Source organism: Schistocerca nitens, chromosome 8 (genome assembly GCF_023898315.1).
Source record: "Schistocerca nitens isolate TAMUIC-IGC-003100 chromosome 8, iqSchNite1.1, whole genome shotgun sequence".
NCBI lineage: Eukaryota > Metazoa > Arthropoda > Insecta > Orthoptera > Acrididae > Schistocerca > Schistocerca nitens.
In genome coordinates, this window is record NC_064621.1 from 263651959 (window position 1) to 263672432 (window position 20474).

General features: G+C 41.2%; 1 protein-coding gene across 1 annotated transcript in view; it reads right to left on the bottom strand.

Moving 5' to 3' along the window:
- Nucleotides 1-10899: 10899 nt before the first annotated feature.
- The window catches only part of LOC126198964 (protein FAM114A2), an 82795-nt gene continuing 73220 nt past the window's right edge, over nt 10900-20474 (bottom strand). The window contains exon 9 of the mRNA XM_049935615.1: nt 10900-11515. Coding sequence (XP_049791572.1) covers nt 11438-11515 — 78 coding nt within the window. The 3' untranslated portion in view covers nt 10900-11437. The remainder of the gene's footprint in view (nt 11516-20474) is intronic.

Sequence of the window (20474 nt, forward strand, 5' to 3'; positions counted from 1 at the left end):
CTAAACATGTGACCTTTTGGGCCTCCTTCTAAAGCACACACGCACGCACGCGCACACGCACACGCACACGCGCGCACGCACGCACACGCACACGCGCGCACGCACGCACACGTGCACGCGCACGCACACGCACACACGACCCAGCCTTTTGCAGGTACGTGTGTGTGTGTGTGTGTGTGTGTGTGTGTGTGTGTGTGTGTGTGTGTGTGTGTGTGTGTGTGTTCTATAGAATAAGGCTTTTGGCTGAAAGCTCACATTTAACAGTATTTTTGACATGCCTGTGATTCACTATCTCCTCTATAAGGCGAGTAGAAATCTATCCTTTTCATACTGTTGTTATTATTCCGCTCTGTATTTTCCTTGTTTGATTTTCTGTAACAATATATTTTCTTTCTGTTCTCTACTTCCTGTATTAATCTGAATGGATAGCTATGCAACACAATGTAATTCTGAAGTATGGTTCATGATGGGGGATTTCAATGCAACGAACACAGGAACACACAGATCAATCCAACTAATGTCTCGGTGAATGTTACTGTGTTTGAATGTCACATTGGCCATGAGCACATGACAACATAATCAGAAAGTGAGTATCCACCACCGTCACCATATAATGGGCTGCTGACCATAACCAGATCTGGAAAGCTATAGTCCACCGAAATAGTGGGTCACTGTTTTGCAAGAAGGGAAACAGTGTTGCATACTGCACATTGCTTGACATGGTGATGCTGGCTGCCAACTGCTGGTTTCATTGCTGCCCTGCCTGGAACAGTTCCGTCCTCCGTCACAGCGGGACCCACCTCCTCTTCCTCAAAATCACCCTCTCCTAACCTTCCAGGAATTTCTGACTTCCAGCCTTGCCTCTCAATCCTTCTTAAAAAACCTTAATCCTACTCCCAACATCACCACTGCTGAAGCCCAGGCTATCCGTGATCTGAAGGCTGACCAATCCATCGTCATTCTTCCGGCTGACAAGGGTTCCACGACTGTGGTACTTGATCGTCGGGAGTATGTGGCTGAGGGACTGCGTCAGCTTTCAGACAACACTACTTACAAAGTTTGCCAAGGTAATCCCATTCCTGATGTCCAGGCGGAGCTTCAAGGAATCCTCAGAACCTTAGGCCCCCTACAAAACCTTTCACCTGACTCCATCAACCTCCTGACCCCACCAACACCCCGCACCCCTACCTTCTACCTTCTTCCTAAAATTCACAAACCCAATCATCCCGGCCGTCCCATTGTAGCTGGTTACCAAGCCCCCACAGAACGCATCTCTGCCTACGTAGATCAACACCTTCAACCCATCACATGCAGTCTCCCATCCTTCATCAAAGACACCAACCACTTTCTCGAACGCCTGGAATCCCTACCCAGTCTGTTACCCCCGGAAACTATCCTTGTAACCATTGATGCCACTTCCTTATACACAAATATTCCGCATGTCCAGGGCCTCGCTGCGATGGAGCACTTCCTTTCACGCCGATCACCTGCCACCCTACCTAAAACCTCTTTCCTCATCACCTTAGCAAGCTTCATCCTGACCCACAACTTCTTCACTTTTGAAGGCCAGACATACCAACAATTAAAGGGAACAGCCATGGGTACCAGGATGGCCCCCTCGTACGCCAACCTATTCATGGGTCGCTTAGAGGAAGCCTTCTTGGTTACCCAGGCCTGCCAACCCAAAGTTTGGTACAGATTTATTGATGACATTTTCATGATCTGGACTCACAGTGAAGAAGAACTCCAGAATTTCCTCTCCAACCTCAACTCCTTTGGTTCCATCAGATTCACCTGGTCCTACTCTAAATCCCATGCCACTTTCCTTGACGTTGATCTCCACCTGTCCAACGGCCAGCTTCACACGTCCGTCCACATCAAACCCACCAACAAGCAACAGTACCTCCATTATGACAGCTGCCACCCATTCCACATCAAACGGTCCCTTCCCTACAGCCTAGGTCTTTGTGGCAAACGAATCTGCTCCAGTCCGGAATCCTTGAACCATTACACCAACAACCTGAAAACAGCTTTCGCATCCCGTAACTACCCTCCCGACCTGGTACAGAAGCAAATAACCAGAGCCACTTCCTCATCTCCTCAAACCCGGAACCTTCCACAGAAGAACCCCAAAAGTGCCCCACTTGTGACAGGATACTTTCCGGGACTGGATCAGATTCTGAATGTGGCTCTCCAGCAGGGATACGACTTCCTCAAATCCTGCCCTGAAATGAGATCCATCCTTCATGAAATCCTCCCCACTCCACCTAGAGTGTCTTTCCACCGTCCACCTAACCTTCGTAACCTCTTAGTTCATCCCTATGAAATCCCCAAACCACCTTCCCTACCCTCTGGCTCCTACCCTTGTAACCGCCCCCGGTGTAAAACCTGTCCCATGCACCCTCCCACCACCACCTACTCCAGTCCTGTAACCCGGACGGTGTACACGATCAAAGGCAGAGCCACGTGTGAAAGCACCCACGTGATTTACCAACTGACCTGCCTACACTGTGAAGCCTTCTATGTGGGAATGACCAGCAACAAACTGTCCATTCGCATGAATGGACACAGGCAGACAGTGTTTGTTGGTAATGAGGATCACCCTGTGGCTAAACATGCCTTGGTGCACGGCCAGCACATCTTGGCACAGTGTTACACCGTCCGGGTTATCTGGATACTTCCCACTAGGGCGGGAGGGTGCATGGGACAGGTTTTACACCGGGGGCGGTTACAAGGGTAGGAGCCAGAGGGTAAGGAAGGTGGTTTGGGGACGTCATAGGGATTGGAATGACTCCTTACCCTCTCCCTTAAAACCCACATCCTTTCGTCTTTCCCTCTCCTTCCCTCTTTCCTGATGAAGCAACCGTAGGTTGCGAAAGCTAGAATTTTGTGTGTATGTTTGTGTGTCTATCGACCTGCCAGCGCTTTTGTTTGGTAAGTATATATATATATATATATATATATATATATATATATATATATATATATATATATATATATATGGTCGACAAGAGGTTCACGAACTTAAACCACTTATTGCCCAAACCGCCCATCTCTGCTCCAAATATATCCTTTTAGAATGGGAAGAGTTACCCCAAAATATAATACCATACAGCATAAGTGAATGAAAATATGCAAAGTAGACTAATTTTCATGTCGAACTATCACTCACTTCAGATACCATTTGAACAGTAAAAATGGCAGCATGAAGTCTTTGAACAAGATCCTGAATGTGGGCTTTCCACAACAGTTTACTATCTATCTGAACACCTAGATATTTGAACTGTTCAGCTTCACTGATCATGGAAGAGTATATAGGGTTAACAGGTTACATACACCAAAGGAAAAACAGGGTGAGGGTGGCGGAGTTCACATAAAACATACCGACAACAGAGATACGTGGCGAATTAGAGACCCTGCTGTTCCTGATTTAATTCTATATTGGAGAACATGTAAAATAGAAAAATAAATAAAAGAGACTTTGATGTCAACAAGGAAATAAAAAAAAGTTAGAAGTTTGAGAGATACTGCAGAAGAACCCAGACATGTGAAATTTTACCACAATTTGACATGTCTCCTGTACTAGAATCAAATGAATATCTACGTTATGAGACGAACAAACCACAATTCACGAAAAATTCGCAGTTCTAGACAGTGGGATATGGGTGACTGCAGAGAATAGTTAACTGGTCACACTCTGAGATAACAAGAATATTACATTATAAGATACGAGTACAAAATTGGACGGGATGACATACTGGATGTGATATTCTGTGCATAGAAACTACAATGGAGGCAGCACATGGGCAAGGTAGGGAACAAGCCAAATAAGTCTCTCCACATATTGAACGAGGCTACTGAAAGGTGAGAGCAGAGTACAAAAGCAAAAACCTACATATCATTTGTAAGTCCCTAAGGTAGCTTGAGTATTACAAATTATATTCAGTTATTTGACAGATAACTTTTATTTGTACTTTCATAAGAACAAAACCACAAAGAGAGCAAACAACTGTAACCAGTCTGACTGTGGCAAAGATATATCCTATATAGTCAGTAATGGGTTCATTCACTCACTGTGGTGAAGTGGATTAGTGAAGATGCACATTAGCACCCCCCCCCCCCCCCCACTCTTTGAAAAGGGTGCCCCAGTATATGGTATATGGGGGAACTCACACTTGATTTGTCTGTCTGTTCACATGAAAATAGCTGCCACGGGCAAGGGCTGCTCCTATTCTGCAGTTGCCACTTTAGTGTCCTCTTCTGGTTCCAAGGGTTTAGCAAAACTCTTTGTAGACGCATTGACCTCCACACTGGGTGTGGTGATGTAGGCTGTGTAAGGAGTGACCCTAATCGGTGTATGTGGGTTTGAGCTGCTCTACTGAAACTGTCTCATTTGCCATCCTTTTCAATTCTGAAATTGTGGTTTCCTCTTACAATTATCATGTAGAGTTGAGAGAACGGTATAATGAGCCGTGTGCACACTAAATCATCTAAGAACCTCATGTGGGACAGTTTTCCAGGTCTTTCTGTATTAACACCCTCCAGTCTCCATGTCTGCCAGGGTTGGTAGACTGAATATTCCTCATTTGGATGCTGAGCTGTTGCATAAACTGTCAACATAGCTCAGGAAAAAGTGGCTGTGCAGATGCTGGCATGATTAATTCACCTGGAACCCTCAGCAGCTTGCTGTAGATCAGCTGTGTGCAAGAGCATTTGATGTCCTCATTCACTATCTTTCCCTATCCACATAAGACTAGGAGCAGTGATTCAAATCACGATGACTAGCTACCTGTTATGGAAGTTTTGAGTGTACGATGTAACTATTCTACTACTCTGTTGCAGACTGGACGGTAGCTTATAGTACAGGTTCTCTGAAAAGTTAGCTAGCTGATACGTGGTCATGTCTTGCAGAATGCCAAACCTGGAGAACCTTGAGTGCACTAGCCCACTTGCAACTGACTCAGCAGATATGTGTTGTGTCTTCTAGTCACCTGGTAATATAATCAACAATCTTGAGCAAATAGCATTGTCCCGAAGTGTATAGTAGTGCCTCAACAATGTTCACATGTATATGCAAAAACCTTGCTGATGATGTTGGGAAGTGAGCAATAGGTTCTAAAACATGCTCGCTGATCTTATTATGCTGGCCTGTCAGGCGCACACATGCCCATGCACAACAGTCCATTTGCAATCTCGCCACACAACTTGGCAGAGACAAACTTGGCTTTGTCTCAGATTCCCTGTTGTACTACATTATGCAGTGCATAGAAAATCTGACAAAATATTTTTCTGGTATATAAGGTCACTGCCCCTAGAGATACTAAAAGGTATCAGATAGATTACATAATGGTAAGACAGAGATTTAGGAACCAGGTTTTAAATTGTAAGACATTTCCAGGGGCAGATGGGGACTCTGACCACAATCTAAAACCTGAAGAAACTGCAAAAAGGTGGGAATTTAAGGAGATGGGACCTGGATAAACTGAAAGAACCAGAGGTTGTACAGAGTTTCAGGGAGAGCATAAGGGAACAATTGACAGGAATGGGGGAAAGAAATACAGTAGAAGAAGAATGGGTAGCTCTGAGGGATGAAGTAGTGAAGGCAGCAGAGGATCAAGTAGGTAAAAAGACGAGGGCTAGTAGAAATCCTTGGGTAACAGAAGAAATATTGAATTTAATTGATGAAAGGAGAAAATATAAAAATGCAGTAAATGAAGCAGGCAAAAAGGAATACAAACGTCTCAAAAATGAAATCGACAGGAAGTGCAAAATGGCTATGCAGGGATGGCTAGAGGACAAATGTAAGGATGTAGAGGCTTATCGCACTAGAGGTAAGATAGATACTGCCTACAGGAAAATTAAAGAGACCTTTGGAGATAAGAGAACGACTTGTATGAATATCAAGAGCTCAGATGGAAACCCAGTTCTAAGCAAAGAAGGGAAAGCAGAAAGGTGGAAGGAGTATATAGAGGGTCAATACAAGGGTGATGTACTTGAGGACAATATTATGGAAATGGAAGAGGATGTAGATGAAGATGAAATGGGAGATATGATAGTTGTGAAGAGTTTGACAGAGCACTGAAAGACCTGAGTCGAAACAAGGCCCCCGGAGTGGACAGCATTCCATTGGAACTACTGACGGCCTTGGGTGAGCCAGTCCTTACAAAACTCTACCATCTGGTGAGCAAGATGTATGAAACAGGCAAAATACCCTCAGACTTCAAGAAGAATATAATAATTCCAATACCAAAGAAAGCAGGTGTTGACAGATGTGAAAATTACCGAACTATCAGTTTAATAAGTCACAGCTGCAAAATACTAACACAAATTATTTACAGACGAATGGAAAAACTAGTAGAAACCAACCTCGGGGAAGATCAGTTTGGATTCCGTAGAAACACTGGAACACGTGAGGCAATACTGACCTTACGACTTATCTTAGAAGAAAGATTAAGGAAAGGCAAACCTACGTTTCTAGCATTTGTAGACTTAGAGAAAGCTTTTGACAATGTTGACTGGAATACTCTCTTTCAAATTCTAAAGGTGGCAGGGGTAAAATACAGGGAGCGAAAGGCTATTTACAATTTGTACAGAAACCAGATGGCAGTTATAAGAGTCGAGGGACATGAAAGGGAAGCAGTGGTTGGGAAGGGAGTAAGACAGGGTTGTAGCCTCTCCCCGATGCTGTTCAATCTGTATATTGAGCAAGCAGTAAAGGAATCAAAAGAAAAATTTAGAGTAGGTATTAAAATCCATGGAGAAGAAATAAAAACTTTGAGGTTCGCCGATGACATTGTAATTCTGTCAGAGACAGCAAAGGACTTGGAAGAGCAGTTGAATGGAATGGACAGTGTCTTGAAAGGAGGATATAAGATGAACATCAACAAAAGCAAAACGAGGATAATGGAATGTAGTCAAATTAAGTCGGGTGATGCTGAGGGAATTAGATTAGGAAATGAGACACTTAAAGTAGTAAAGGAGTTTTGCTATTTGGGGAGCAAAATAACTGATGATGGTCGAAGTAGAGAGGATATAAAATGTAGACTGGCAATGGCAAGGAAATCATTTCTGAAGAAGAGAAATTTGTTAACATCGACTATAGATTTCCTAGTCATTTCTGAAAGTATTTGTATGGAAGTGAAACATGGACGATAAATAGTTTGGACAAGAAGAGAATAGAAGCTTTCGAAATGTGGTGCTACAGAAGAATGCTGAAGATTAGATGGGTAGATCACATAACTAATGAGGAAATATTGAATAGGATTGGGGAGAAGAGAAGTTTGTGGCACAACTTGACCAGAAGAAGGGATCGGTTGGTAGGACATGTTCTGAGGCATCAAGGGATCACCAATTTAGTATTGGAGGGCAGCGTGGAGGGTAAAAATCGTAGAGGGAGACCAAGAGATCAATACACTAAGCAGATTCAGAAGGATGTAGGTTGCAGTAGGTACTGGGAGATGAAGAAGCTTGCACAGGACAGAGTAGCATGGAGAGCTGCATCAAACCAGTCTCAGGACTGAAGACCACAACAACAACAAAGGTCACTGCTTCCCTTTCAATACATCACACCTGTCATGCACATCTGGGGCTGACACATCTGAGCTGCAGTGTTGTTTGCTGCTCCTTTCTAAGAAGATTCAAAAGAGGACCTTCTTGTTACTTTGATGCTAACTCTATCCGATGAATGGAGTTTAAACTGGGACAATTCTGAGATAAGCAATTAGTGACCTAGGTTGTCTTTTCCTGCTATGTCACACACATCTGTTTTGAACTGTGAGATATACTTTACGCAACTGCATTGATGCAATGGATTGAGGTCTATGTCCTGCTGAAAGATAGCTACTAGTGGCTTGTGGTCAGTAAAAATTAGTGATGAGATAGCAATCTGTAACTGGAGTGATCAAAAGTCTCCACATGCTCTCCATGAATTACCTTTTCATGGATCATGTGGAATGGGGAGCTCCACAGACTATCAGAATCGCAGACATCAGAATCGAATCATAATAGCCCAGCATGTATGACACTGTACAGGTGCCAGACATCTCCATGCAAAAAGCCAAGGCACATAGCACTGCACTTGACCTGATGTGAAAGATGCAGTAGGCACTATACTTTCTGTGATACTGGCAACAATCGACAGTTAATGAGGTTGGGTATAAGTTGATATTTATGTAAAAGGCCCACTCCAATTATAGGACCAGGCATCTCTGCAATCATAAAACTCTATGTTAAGTGGAAATTTGAATCCAGGTAGAAAAGAGTGTGTGGATTCCTGCCTTCTTTGCTAAGACTTCCAGTAGTAAGTCTGTTTGTGCCACAACGATTGGACAGATCTTGGCCTGAAATTTACAAAGCCATAATATGCATAAATATTGTTCATGCACAATTTCAGGGACTGCTAATGTACACAGGGCTTTGAATACTTGTGATGGAGATTTGTAATCCAAACTCTCAATCTGCAAAAATTGTTTGTGATCGCCGCTACAATAACTGCTTTCCACTGAATCTAGGTGTTCTAGAGTAGTTGGCCACAGTAAAGTAAGCACATGCTGCACTGCTGGTATCACTATGTCACCAGTTCTTCTTGGACACACACAGACTCCTAAACCTGTGTATCAGAAACTCTTTGCCAGGTGACTGGTCCTAGATGAACAATTGGAATGATAGGCTGACTGAAAATAATGTGACATTTACACATCTTTGTACCCTGCTCTGATCCTGTGTTTAGCTATGCTGTTGCTGGTGGATGTTAGAGCCCTCTAATGCATATCTTTGAAGTCTGGGTAGTCGCATGGCTGAGTACGTTAATGGACGGAGTTGCTGAAACACCTGTGGTACGAGAACCATTGTTCTGGCCAGTCTTGTGGGATGGCATTTTCCCATTTTTGACAACTGCCACTTCATAGATAGCTATGTAACTACTTCCACATTGAGTTTTGACACCTGTGCTGCCAATTGCTCCATGGTGGTTTCAGTTGATGCGTACTGCTGTGGTCAGCATAAGTTCCATGGCCTCTGTTGATTTCTGCACATGCAGAAACTTCACTTGAAATTTTTGCCTTCTGTGCTAAGACACGCAGTGGTAAGTCAGTCTGTGCCTCAATGATGGCACGAATGTTAGCTGCAAGTTTACAGAGTCATAATATGCATAAAGGTCGTTCAGGGCCTGATAATGTATGTACGGCTTTGAATACTTGTGACGGAGACTTGTCACCCATATTTTCAAATGTAAAATTTTTTTTCTAATTGCAGCTCTGGTGGCAATGTGTAATGCTATTTGAGAGCTTCCTATAATGCAGTGTAACTTTGTTGAGACAAAGTTTCTTCTGTTTTCTCCATGAAGGGCCAGTTTTAGAACATTTTTCTACATAAGTGACTTATCATTTGGCACCCTCCCACAGCCCATTTTTGCCTCTTACACTTTCACCCATGTCAGCTTTTGTTACTAACTGTGATATGCACTGTATAAAAATCTTGTATGGGTGACACTGGCAACTATCACAGCTTGTCATCCCACGTGGTCACTACTAATTGTGATATGTCCTGTATATAAATCTTACTATTGTGGCACCTCTGGCACCCCTCCCAACTTGGCACTTACATGACACCGTGTAACGCTTGGGTCTTACACTGGACCTGCCTTTGCAAACCTCAAAGTACAAATGTGAAACCACTATATCAAATTTATCAGTTATTGTACACCTTATATTGTTGAAGTACACATTCATCCTGTATGAACCAGAGTTGAGGTTGTGTCAGGGAGAATACTAGAAGTTTAACATATCCATTACTCCTGTCTTGTGCATTTGCATCTATAGTACCATTTTGTGGTGAGTTAAAAGTTGTGGATTGTGATCCTGGTTCTAGTGGTAGGTATTGTTCTGTCTTGATTCAAGTTTCCAGTGCTTATGTCAACTAATCCCTTATTCCAATGATATACATTCATTTTTTCATTTTCCTTGTTCGGGGTCACCACTATGGGAGCTTGAGCATTACAAATTATCCTCATAAAAAGACTGCTCAGACAGACAGCATTTATTTGTACTCACATACGAACAAAAACAGAGTGACAGTAAACAACTGTAACCATGCCAGCTGTGCCCAAGTTACTTTCAGCGATAGGTTTGCTCATTCATTGTGATGAAATGTATTAGTGATTTTGCCACAATCCCAACTGGAGTATGCTGTGGTGATAAGGCACAGATACTTAAGCAAGCGTATAGGAGTGCAACTGAATGCAACCAGGTATACACAGTGCAACCAATGCCACAGAACTAATAAAGAAACTGAAACTGGAAGGCCATGTAAAAAGAAAGATAACAGCCAGACTTGAAGGAATTTACCAAGCATATGTGGGTGAGAATGCAGGTGAGAACATAAGGATATATGATGGAGAGAAGTACTTTGAGTACAAGAGAAATGTGAAATCCTGAAACAACAATAGGAGTAAATATGCTTGTTGGTTCAGGAGTACAAATGGAACAATTTACCAGGGGATATCCTTGGTCCACTCCCCAGAAACATCACCAAATTTAAATACCTGGAATAACAGTGGCAAAATGTCCAAGAACATACAATAAGTACAAATTTAGTTAAATATATTACATAATAAATTATTGTATAACAATGCTAGGGATGTAATATAACTGTGGTGTTCAAATGTCATTTTCACCATCTTGGCAACAGCCATATACACAATCAAATAAAATCATCTTATCTTGCTTATCCAGTGCCCCTTATTTGAACATTTCATTTCGGAATAGCATTCACGAATTTACAGTTTGAACATGCAAGAAACAATTTTTCCATTGATTTATCTTTCAGATTCTCTAACCTGAAAGTCAGATGTGGGTAAAAAAACCAATCAATTATTTAAACTTGTGTTCTCTCTTTTCTCAACAATAACAAATACATATATTTGATTCTGAATATTTTGATAACATAAACTACAATGCTTAGAACTTTACAAGATGACAGTTCTGTTACAAAATAGTAACACTAAGAGTAACACAATTTTTGATGACACTGAACTTTGACAATAACCACTTTAATAATTTATTAGGTGCAATGGTACATAAATACAGCTGTGTCAACAAGTAGAGTGAAAAATGTAGCACACCTGACGTCTTAAATACTTTAAAAACAGGCTCTCTTCTGCAGAGGCAAGAGAGTGAGAGGTGGGGGAATGAAGAGAATGACAGTGCAGGGTACAATGGACACCAGGACTGGGATTAATACTTAGTGGGTGACCCATCTTTTTGTTTGGTATCTTCTCTGTTCCATTTTGCTTTCATCTTGAGTTAGAGGGATCCTCGAAAGCTTGAGGTTAATATTTCCTTGGGTGTTTTAATAAACATTGTTTCAGTACTATTGCACATAACATGACAGTACACCAGTTACTCCAATTAGTGTGATGATATTGTAAGTCATTTTCATATTATGGCTTCACACCCAGTTGTAGTACTGGTATAATGAGTTGAAATGCTTCTTTTATATAAGAACTGCTATTGGAGGCCTAGAACAAAAAAAAGAGTCAAAAATCAATGCAGAAGCTTTCAGGGATGCATTAAAGGAACAAAAGTAACCACTGATGAGATCTAATTATCAAGATCAGTAAACAATCTTATCTCTTGGTCACATTTCAATAAAGCTCACTGTAATTAGTGTATATACTTATTTTATTTACTCTTCCATTAATAAATAAAGTACAACTGTACTGACAGCTAAAACATAACCAGGCATTGGACAGAAGATTATGAGACACCACTAATAAGGTAATGACTAAATATAGATAGTGAGACATGGATGTAAAGGTTCAATAATTCTAAAGAACATAAAGCATTTCATTCCAACCACCAACTATTCAAAATCATCACTGACATAGCATTGGCAACTTTTTATCCAGGAATGTTCTTCCTATTTCTATGGAACACGCTGGCACTAAATGCTGCTGTCAGTCATCAGACATTAATGCTTATTATGGAAGCTGTTCTGTATTCAGCTGCTAAACTCTGTATGCAGCAACATTTCAACTGTTGAGTCTTGTGCCTTTTGAGAGAAACACACACACACACACACACACACACACACACACACACACACACACACACACACACACACACATTTTAAGTCAAGAAAAATGCTTGGATGTGTACAGTGGATACATCAAAAAACAGATTCTTCTGATTTGTTCCCATTAGGAACAGCATGCTTTATGACCATACTGATGAGAATTACGATAGGAGGAAAGGGCAGCATCAGTCATAAATTTTTTATTTGTTTAGTGCAGGTCAATTTCAGCCACAGTGTAGTTATCTTCAGTGCAGTGCATCCGAGTCATGATGACATATACTGAATGTAATAGCACATGATACCAATTGACGCTATGGATAACAAACATCAGTTAAAAATTGATATTTCTTTCCTGTAATGTCAAATGGTACCATTTATGTTTACAATGAGTCATCATAACTTGGTTATATGGAAATGCTAAACAGTAGCTGAAATCTATCTGCAACAAACAATTAAAAATTTACAGCTGATGCTACCATTCCTCCTATAATTGAAAAATGGGTCGCTCTTTATTTCAATCTGCTGCTGCATATTTACCTATAAAAACTGTTGAAATATTACTTGCCATGACTCAGTAGGTGAAAATATTGTTCAAAGTTCTTAAAGGAAAGACTTTAGGTAATTTAGTTAATTTAGTACACATCAGCTATAATTAGAAGGAAGTGTGAGATCTAAAAATTGTGTAGGGAGTCCAAGGTTTGAATACAGCACGCAGTTCAAATAGAGATAGGTTGCAGTAGTTGAATAGAAATGAAGACACTTGCACAAGATAAGACTAGTGTGGAGAGCTGCATCAAACCAGTTTTCACACTGAAGACCAGAACCAACAGGCATACTAATTAAATAAATGTTAAAATAGCATCATGGGTATTTTTAAATGAAAAAAAAAATACACCAATTTATACAGAACAGTCTTACAACACCCAGTCTGTGCCTTTTCTTTTTACAGCAAATATAGTGCACAAGTTTAGTATTCAGTTGAAACTGCATCTACACCACTGATCACTAAACATCTGCATTTTATAAATACAAAATCAAACAGGACTTACTGCACCTAATACTGTTACATCAACATATCCCCATGTTCCCTATTACCTTCACATCAAGCATTAAACACTTAATTGGATTTTGTATAGGCTGTCATGCTGTTTATAGTTTTCTCTTCAAGATTTGAGTACACTCTAAAGTAAAATTCATATTATCTGTTGCAATTTTAACAATGTTATCAACCTTTAAATGTGACCTTTCCACACAAACAGTCATCTCCATGTTATAAAATAATAATCAACAGCCTCTGGCTACAACTGTTGATAGGTATGTGGAACCTGACACGTTCCACAACATTACAAAGTGTCGTATTCATGATCTATGGAACAAGTACTAATCTAATCTACTCAATAAATCATTTAGTTCTGAAGTAATGCTGTGCTGTCTTAAAGCATGGGTATTTAGGTGGATTGTACTGTCAAATATTTTATGGTCCAAATATATCATATTGGAAAACTGCATTAAAATATTTTGGTTCATATGTAATTTAATACACAGTAAATTACTAAGAATAGCATAGTGACTACATTATCCTAGCCAAGACAGACACGAAGCCAAGGCCCATTACAGTACTACAAGTGTATATGTCAACTAGTTCTGGAGATAAGGAGATTGAAAGACTTCATTATGGAATAAAAGAAAATATTAGGATCGTTAAGGATGTCAAAAATGTAATTGTGTCAGAGAACTGGAATTTGACAGTTGGAAAAGAAAGAGAAGGAAAAATGAAAGAACACAGACTGTAGGAAAAGAATAAAATTTGAAACTATGTGGTACTATTGAGCACAGAGCAATTTAATCATTGCTATACTTTAAGAATTATCTCACGAATTCAGTACAATTCAGTGCTTCAACTGCCACACTTGCTGCTCTTTCCCCATAAGATATTTATTACTGATACAGGGTCTCTCTTCAAATTTTGTATTCCCATAGTGATAGAAACACAAGCAGAAAATTAAGATAATCTCCTTAAGAAAGAAAGAAACAATGACATAATACAGTGTTGTAATTCATTGCAACAAAGAGGAAATTCAAGAAGTGAAACGAAATTAAGAAATTAGTGTAAGTCGCATGGGGAATGAATACCAAAGCTTCAGAAACAACAAATTTCTCATCACTGAATGAAAAGAAAACTGTTTAAATGTTAAAAGCAGTGGGTACACTTCTTGCTACAAAAAATAGACTGAGAATAAACTAAGCAATGTGAAAGTAGCTGTGGTTTCAGTAGACAGACTGTTTTGATGCAGCTTTCCACACTCACTCATCAGTCCTGCACAAGCTTCTTCAGCTCTGACCCCCACCTCTCACCCAAACTTACTTCCATTACCAAATGGATGATTCCATGATGTCTCAAGATGTGTCCCATTAACAGAACTCTTCTTTTAGTCAAATTGTGCCACCAATTTCTTTCAATGAGTACTACTTCATTAGTTATGCATATGTATTCACCACCATTGATGAGGAGGCTTGCGTGCCTCAGCGATACAGATAGCCATACTGTAGGTGCAGCCACAACGGAGGGGTATCTGTTGAGAGGCCAGACAAACATGTGGTTCCTAAAGAAGGGCAGCAGCCTTTTCAGCAGTGTCAGGGGCAACAGTCTGGACGATTGACTGATCTGGCCTTGTAACATTAACCAAAACGGCCTTGCTGTGTTGGTACCACGAATGGCTGAAAGCAAGGGGAAACTACAGCTGTAATTCTTCCCGAGGGCATACAGCTTTAAATCTATGGTTAAATGATGACGGCAGCCTCTTGCGCAAAATAGGTGGGAATTTAAGGAGATGAGACCTGGATAAAATGAAAGAACCAGAGTTTGTAGAGAGTTTCACAGAGAGCATTAGGGAACAACTGACAAGAACAGGGGAAAGAAATACAGTAGTAGAAGAATGGGTAGCTTTGAAGGATAAAATAGCGAAGGCAGCAGAGGATCAAGTAGGTAAAAAGATGAGGGCTAGTAGAAATCCTTGGGTAACAGAAGAGATATTGAATTTAATTGATGAAAGTAGAAAATATAAAAATGCAGTAAATGAAGCATGCAAAAAGGAATACAAATGTCTCAAAAATGAGATCAACAGGAAGTGCAAAATGGCTAAGCAGGGATGGCTAGAGGACAAATGTAAGGATGTAGAGGCATATATCACTAGGAGTAAGATAGATACTGCCTACAGGAAAACTGAAGAGACCTTTGGAAAAAAGAGAACCACTTGTACGAATATCAAGATCTCAGACAGAAAACCAGTTCTAAGCAAAGAAGGGAAAGCAGAAAGGTGGAAGGAGTATATAGAGCGAGTGTACAAGGGCAATGTACTTGAGGGCAATATTATGGAAATGGAAGAGGATGTAGGTGAAGATAAAATCGGCGATATGATACTGTGTGAAGAATTTGACAGAGCACTGAAAGATCTAAGTCGAAACAAGGTCCTGGGAGTAGACAACATTCCATTAGAACTACTGATAGCCTTGGGAGAGCCAGTTCTGACAAAACTCTACCATCTGGTAAGCAAGATGTATGAGACAGGTGAAGTACCCTCAGACTTCAAGAAGAATATAATAATTCCAATTCCAAAAAAAGCAGGTGTTGACAGGTGTGAAAATTACCTAACTATCAGTTTAATAAGCCACGACTGCAAAATACTGACAAGAATTCTTTACAGATGAATGGAAAAACTGATAGAAGCTGACCTTAGGGAAGATCAGTTTGGATTCCGTAGAAATGTTGGAACACGTGAGGCAATACTGACCCTACACAACTTATCTTAGAAGATAGATTAATGAAAGGCAAACCTATGTTTATAGCATTTGTAGACATAGAGAAAGCTGTTGACAATGTAGATTAGAATATTCTCTTTCAAATTCTGAAGGGGTCAAACACAAGAAGCTTTTTTTTTTTTTTTTTTTTTTTTGATGTGTTGTGCGTCGGCAAGGGTACTACCTCCGGGGGAGGTTGGCCCCTCAAGTGTGCGGGGTAGGTTAGCTTCCTGGGGACACCATTTATTTGACAAAAATGGGACACCTTGTTTTCTTTGGGGAGCCTTTGGGCACGGTATGTTGGTCCTTTAGGCCCACAATCTTGGTATTGAAGTTCATTGTTTTAGTTGAATTGTTCTAGTGATTTGCCTCTCTTAGTTCTATTGAATGATGGAGAGTGGAACTCTTATTTTCTGCCAGGGGGCTGGAGCTACAGTTGCTAGATCTTGAAATTGTTGCGTGGTAGGTCTGAGCCTTTCGATTTTCTCTATTAGTCTTCTTGTTGTGGTGATGATTTGACTGTCGACGGTCGGCATGTTCAGTTCTTCATGAATGCGTTCTGTCCTCGTCCACCATGGCGCATTTAAGATAAGCTTCAAGCATCTGTTTTGCAGTGTTTGGAGTTGTTTCCTGTTTGTTCTGCTGGTTATGCCCCACGACGAGCAGCCGTAGAGCATCATGGGTGCAACTATTGCTTTGTAGATATTTAATTTCGTTCTTTGGAACATTTCCTTACTGGCCAGAAGGGGGTAAATTGCATGAATGGTTCTTGATATTCGTAGACGTTTCTGTTCTATATGTTGCTTGAATAGCATTTTGTTATCTATTGTTACACCGAGGTATTTGGTTGATGTTGACCATGGTAGTTGCGTTCCCTGTAGTTCAATTTGGTCGTGGATCTGTGGTCGACGGCGTGTGAATAGTATGGCAACTGTCTTCTCCGGGTTTAGTTTAATCCTGTTTCTTTCAGCCCATTTTTCTGTGAGGTCCACCTGTTGTTGCAGTCTATTTATTGTCGTCGGTAGTCGTCGGTGTGTTTCCAGGAGTGCCGTGTCGTCTGCAAATTGTGCTATTGTGGAAGTTGCAGTTTTTGGTATGTCATTGACGTATACCGTGAATAGGGTCGGCGAAAGCACCGAACCCTGCGGTATTCCTTCCTGTAATATTTTCTGCGCAGAACGTTTGTTGTCAATTTGAACAAAACATCTTCGGTCGTGTAGGAAACTGTCAATTATTTTGATGTAACACTCTGGTATGTCCGTCTGGTCTTTTAATTTGGTAATGAGGTTGTCCTTCCACACTTTGTCATATGCCTTCTCAACGTCGAGGAAAACTGCGGCTGTGTATCTGGATAGGTTCATGTTTTTGGTAATCTGTTCTGTAATTCTGAGGATCTGGAGTTCAGCTGAAAGTTTCTCTTGAAATGCAAATTGTTCTTGTCTGATAATGTTGCCATCGAGTAAAGGTTGTCGGATTCTTGGGAGCAGGATTCGTTCCAGGAGCTTGGACATCGTTGGGAGTAAGCTTATCGGTCTATAGTTTTGTGGTAGCTTCAGGTCTTTTCCAGGTTTAGGTATCGGTACTATTTTGGAAATTTTCCAAGCTTGAGGAAAATAGTGGTTGATGAGGCAGGCGTTGATGATTCTTGTAAGCAGGACGAGAGGTTTTCTTGGTAGGTTCTGGAGATGAATGTTGGAGATAAGGTCCGGTCCAGGAGCGGAATTTGTGCCAAGTCGGTTTATAATTGTCTTTATTTCAGCAGGTGTGGTTAATTCTGGTTGATCGCGCGGTGGTGTCTGACGTATATTGTGGACTGTAGTTGTCACATGTTGTTGGTATTGTAATATGTCGGGCTGTAGGTTTCTAGGAGGTTCTATTGTATTTTGGTATTCATAGGTGGCTGCAAAAAGTTCTGCCTGGCTGAAGGCGTCGAAGATGAGATTATTATTTTGTAGTAGTGCCGGTTTGTGTGTTTTCGTGCGTCGTAAATTTTTTATTAGTTTCCAGTCATCTTTTTGTCGAAGTTGTAAGGTGTTCATGCGGTCTTCCCATATTTCAGCTCTCCACTCCTGTACACGGTGATGGATCTGTTTTTTCAGTCTGTTAAATTGTCTCCTGTCTTCCGGGTTTCGAGTGTGGAGCCATCGGCGTCTTGCTGCATTTTTAAGGTATTTTAGGTCTTGTATGAGTGGTGGCAGATTGTGTACTTTTGATTCGGGAAATATTGTAGTTGTAGATGCTTTTTTATATGCTGTTTTGATTTTGTCTGTTAGTGATCCGATAGCTTCTTCTATCTTCTGTGTAGTGGTAAGGTCCAATGTGGGGCGAATGTTGTTGTTCAGCCATCTGTGAAACTGGTCCCAATCTATAATGGTTTTGTGTCGTGGGTGTGGCGGTTCTATTGCATTTCCGATGTGGCCGATTACAGGTAGGTGGTCAGAAGTGAGGTCTTGAAGGGTTCGGAGATGTAAGTCAGGATCCAGGTTCTTGGTAATACAGATATCCAGGACGTCGGGTTGGTGGCGGTGATTGAACGGAATGTGGGTGATGTCTTGAGGAGCGGAAATTACAGCATTTAGTCTTCCTTGTAAGTTGTAAAGTGAGTTTCCACGTGCATTGTTCCGTCGTGAATTCCATGAAGTGTTTTTAGCATTCAAGTCGCCGGCCAGTAAAATTTTGTTGTTATTGTCGAATATTTGGAGTAAGTCATTTTCTTCGAGTGTAACTCTGGGGCTGAGGTATGCGGCCACCAGGGTTATTTTCCCTTGTGCTGTTTCAATTTTGACTATTGTGGCTTCTAGTGATGTCATCTGTGGCGTGATTTCGGGGTTGTGTCTAATGTGAGAGCGAATGAAGATGGCTGTTCCGCCTCCCAGTCGGTTTGTTCTGTCAGTTCGATGGCATATCATGTTTCGAAGTTTAAATGATTGTGACGGACGTAAATGAGTTTCAGTGGCAAATAGAATGTCGATCTTGTTGTCTTCAATAAATTCATTTAGTAAGTCTGCTTTGTTATGGATTCCTGAAGCATTAAAATTACAAAAACGGAGGTTTTGCTTCCTAGTCGGTCGAATTTCCATTATCGGTGGCGAAGAATTTCATTATTCCACTGGCGATTGCTAGTACTTTTGATAGTAAGTCAGGTGCGGTCATGAATTGTTGACATGTGGTGGTAATGATGGAAATGATGTTGGTCCACTGTGAATTCTTCCAAAGGTTTTTCATCTGGTTTAGGAAGTCGAGGAAGGAAGCAGGTTCGGTTGATTGGTTTGCGGTTGAATCTGTTGTCTGATGAGTTTGGGTGGTTGAAGATGATTCCTGGTTGGTCAGGAGACTTGCCCATGTTTTTCGTCCTCTGCGGCTGGCTTCGGCTGGAGTTGGCATAGGTGTGTGTTTTATTGCTGGTTGGATTGTTGCTACTGCGGGAGTGGTGGTTCTTGGTCGTTGTGCATGGTATATCCGGATTGCTTTTTGAAATTCTTCGCAGCCGCGAAAAGATGCGGGGTGGCCGTCTTGTTTACAATTTACGCAGTGAGAGGTGGCGTTTAGTGGTAGGCTGCAATCCCGTGCTCTATGTGCGCCACCGCAGCGGACACAGCGCGTAGGCATGGAGCAGTAGTTTGCTGTGTGGAAAAACCCTTGGCACTTTTTGCATTGAGGTGGACCGTCTTTGTTTTGGTATGATTCCACTGTTACTTTTGTGTCTAGTATGTATCGTACATGGTAGATGGCGTCATTTTCGGGTTTCCGGTCGAGAGTTACACAGAATACGTCCATGGGTTTTAGTTGTTTTGTGTTGTTGTCTCTTTTCTTATATTGATGAACATTTCGCGGCATGAAGCTGAGGTCTCGTAGGTCTTTTTCTACTTCTGCTTCCGTGACAGTTTCTGGAAGTCCTTTGATTACAACTTTTAAATTTCGTTCGGTTTGTGGTTGATGAGTGAAGTTGGCAATGTTGTGATGGCGAAAAAAGTCGAGTGCTGTCCGTTGGTCCTTTAATGAATCGAAATGGTACTTGATGGTGTCTCCTTTGTAGATTGCTTGTATTGGTCCGTCCATGTGCTTCTTTAAAGCAGCATTGAGTGTGAGGTAGTGTCCCTTGTATTGAATAGTGATGGGCGGGATTCTCGGTTTCCTCGGGATGGCATGAGGAGCAGTCGATGATGATGGTGTTGGATGGGATGTGGTTGCAGGATTTACAGTACTATTGCTTCGTTGAGGTGGAGGTGCAAGAGGTTCGAATCTGTTTTCTGTCTGAATTGAAAACTGTTTATGCGGTACAGTGTCATCTTCTGTGTTTTTCCTTTTTGCTGTTTTACGTGGGGGAGGGGTTTGAAATTCCCCTTCCCCATCGTCTTGTTCCATGTCTTCTGGTTCAGATACATCAGATTCAGAAGAGCGGTAATAATGTGAGTAGTTATCGTCGTCATATGTTTGATTGGTGTCTTCATTTGTTGAGTTTCTATCTGTGTCTTGTCGTGGTGCGTCGTGATTGGTTGATTTGTCATTTGAGAGAGTCGCCATGTTGGAGTCTTGTTGTGCTTCTTGTAGTTTTTGAATTTGTCGTCGGAGTGCTAGTTCCACGTCTGTTTCTTGAGTGGTGT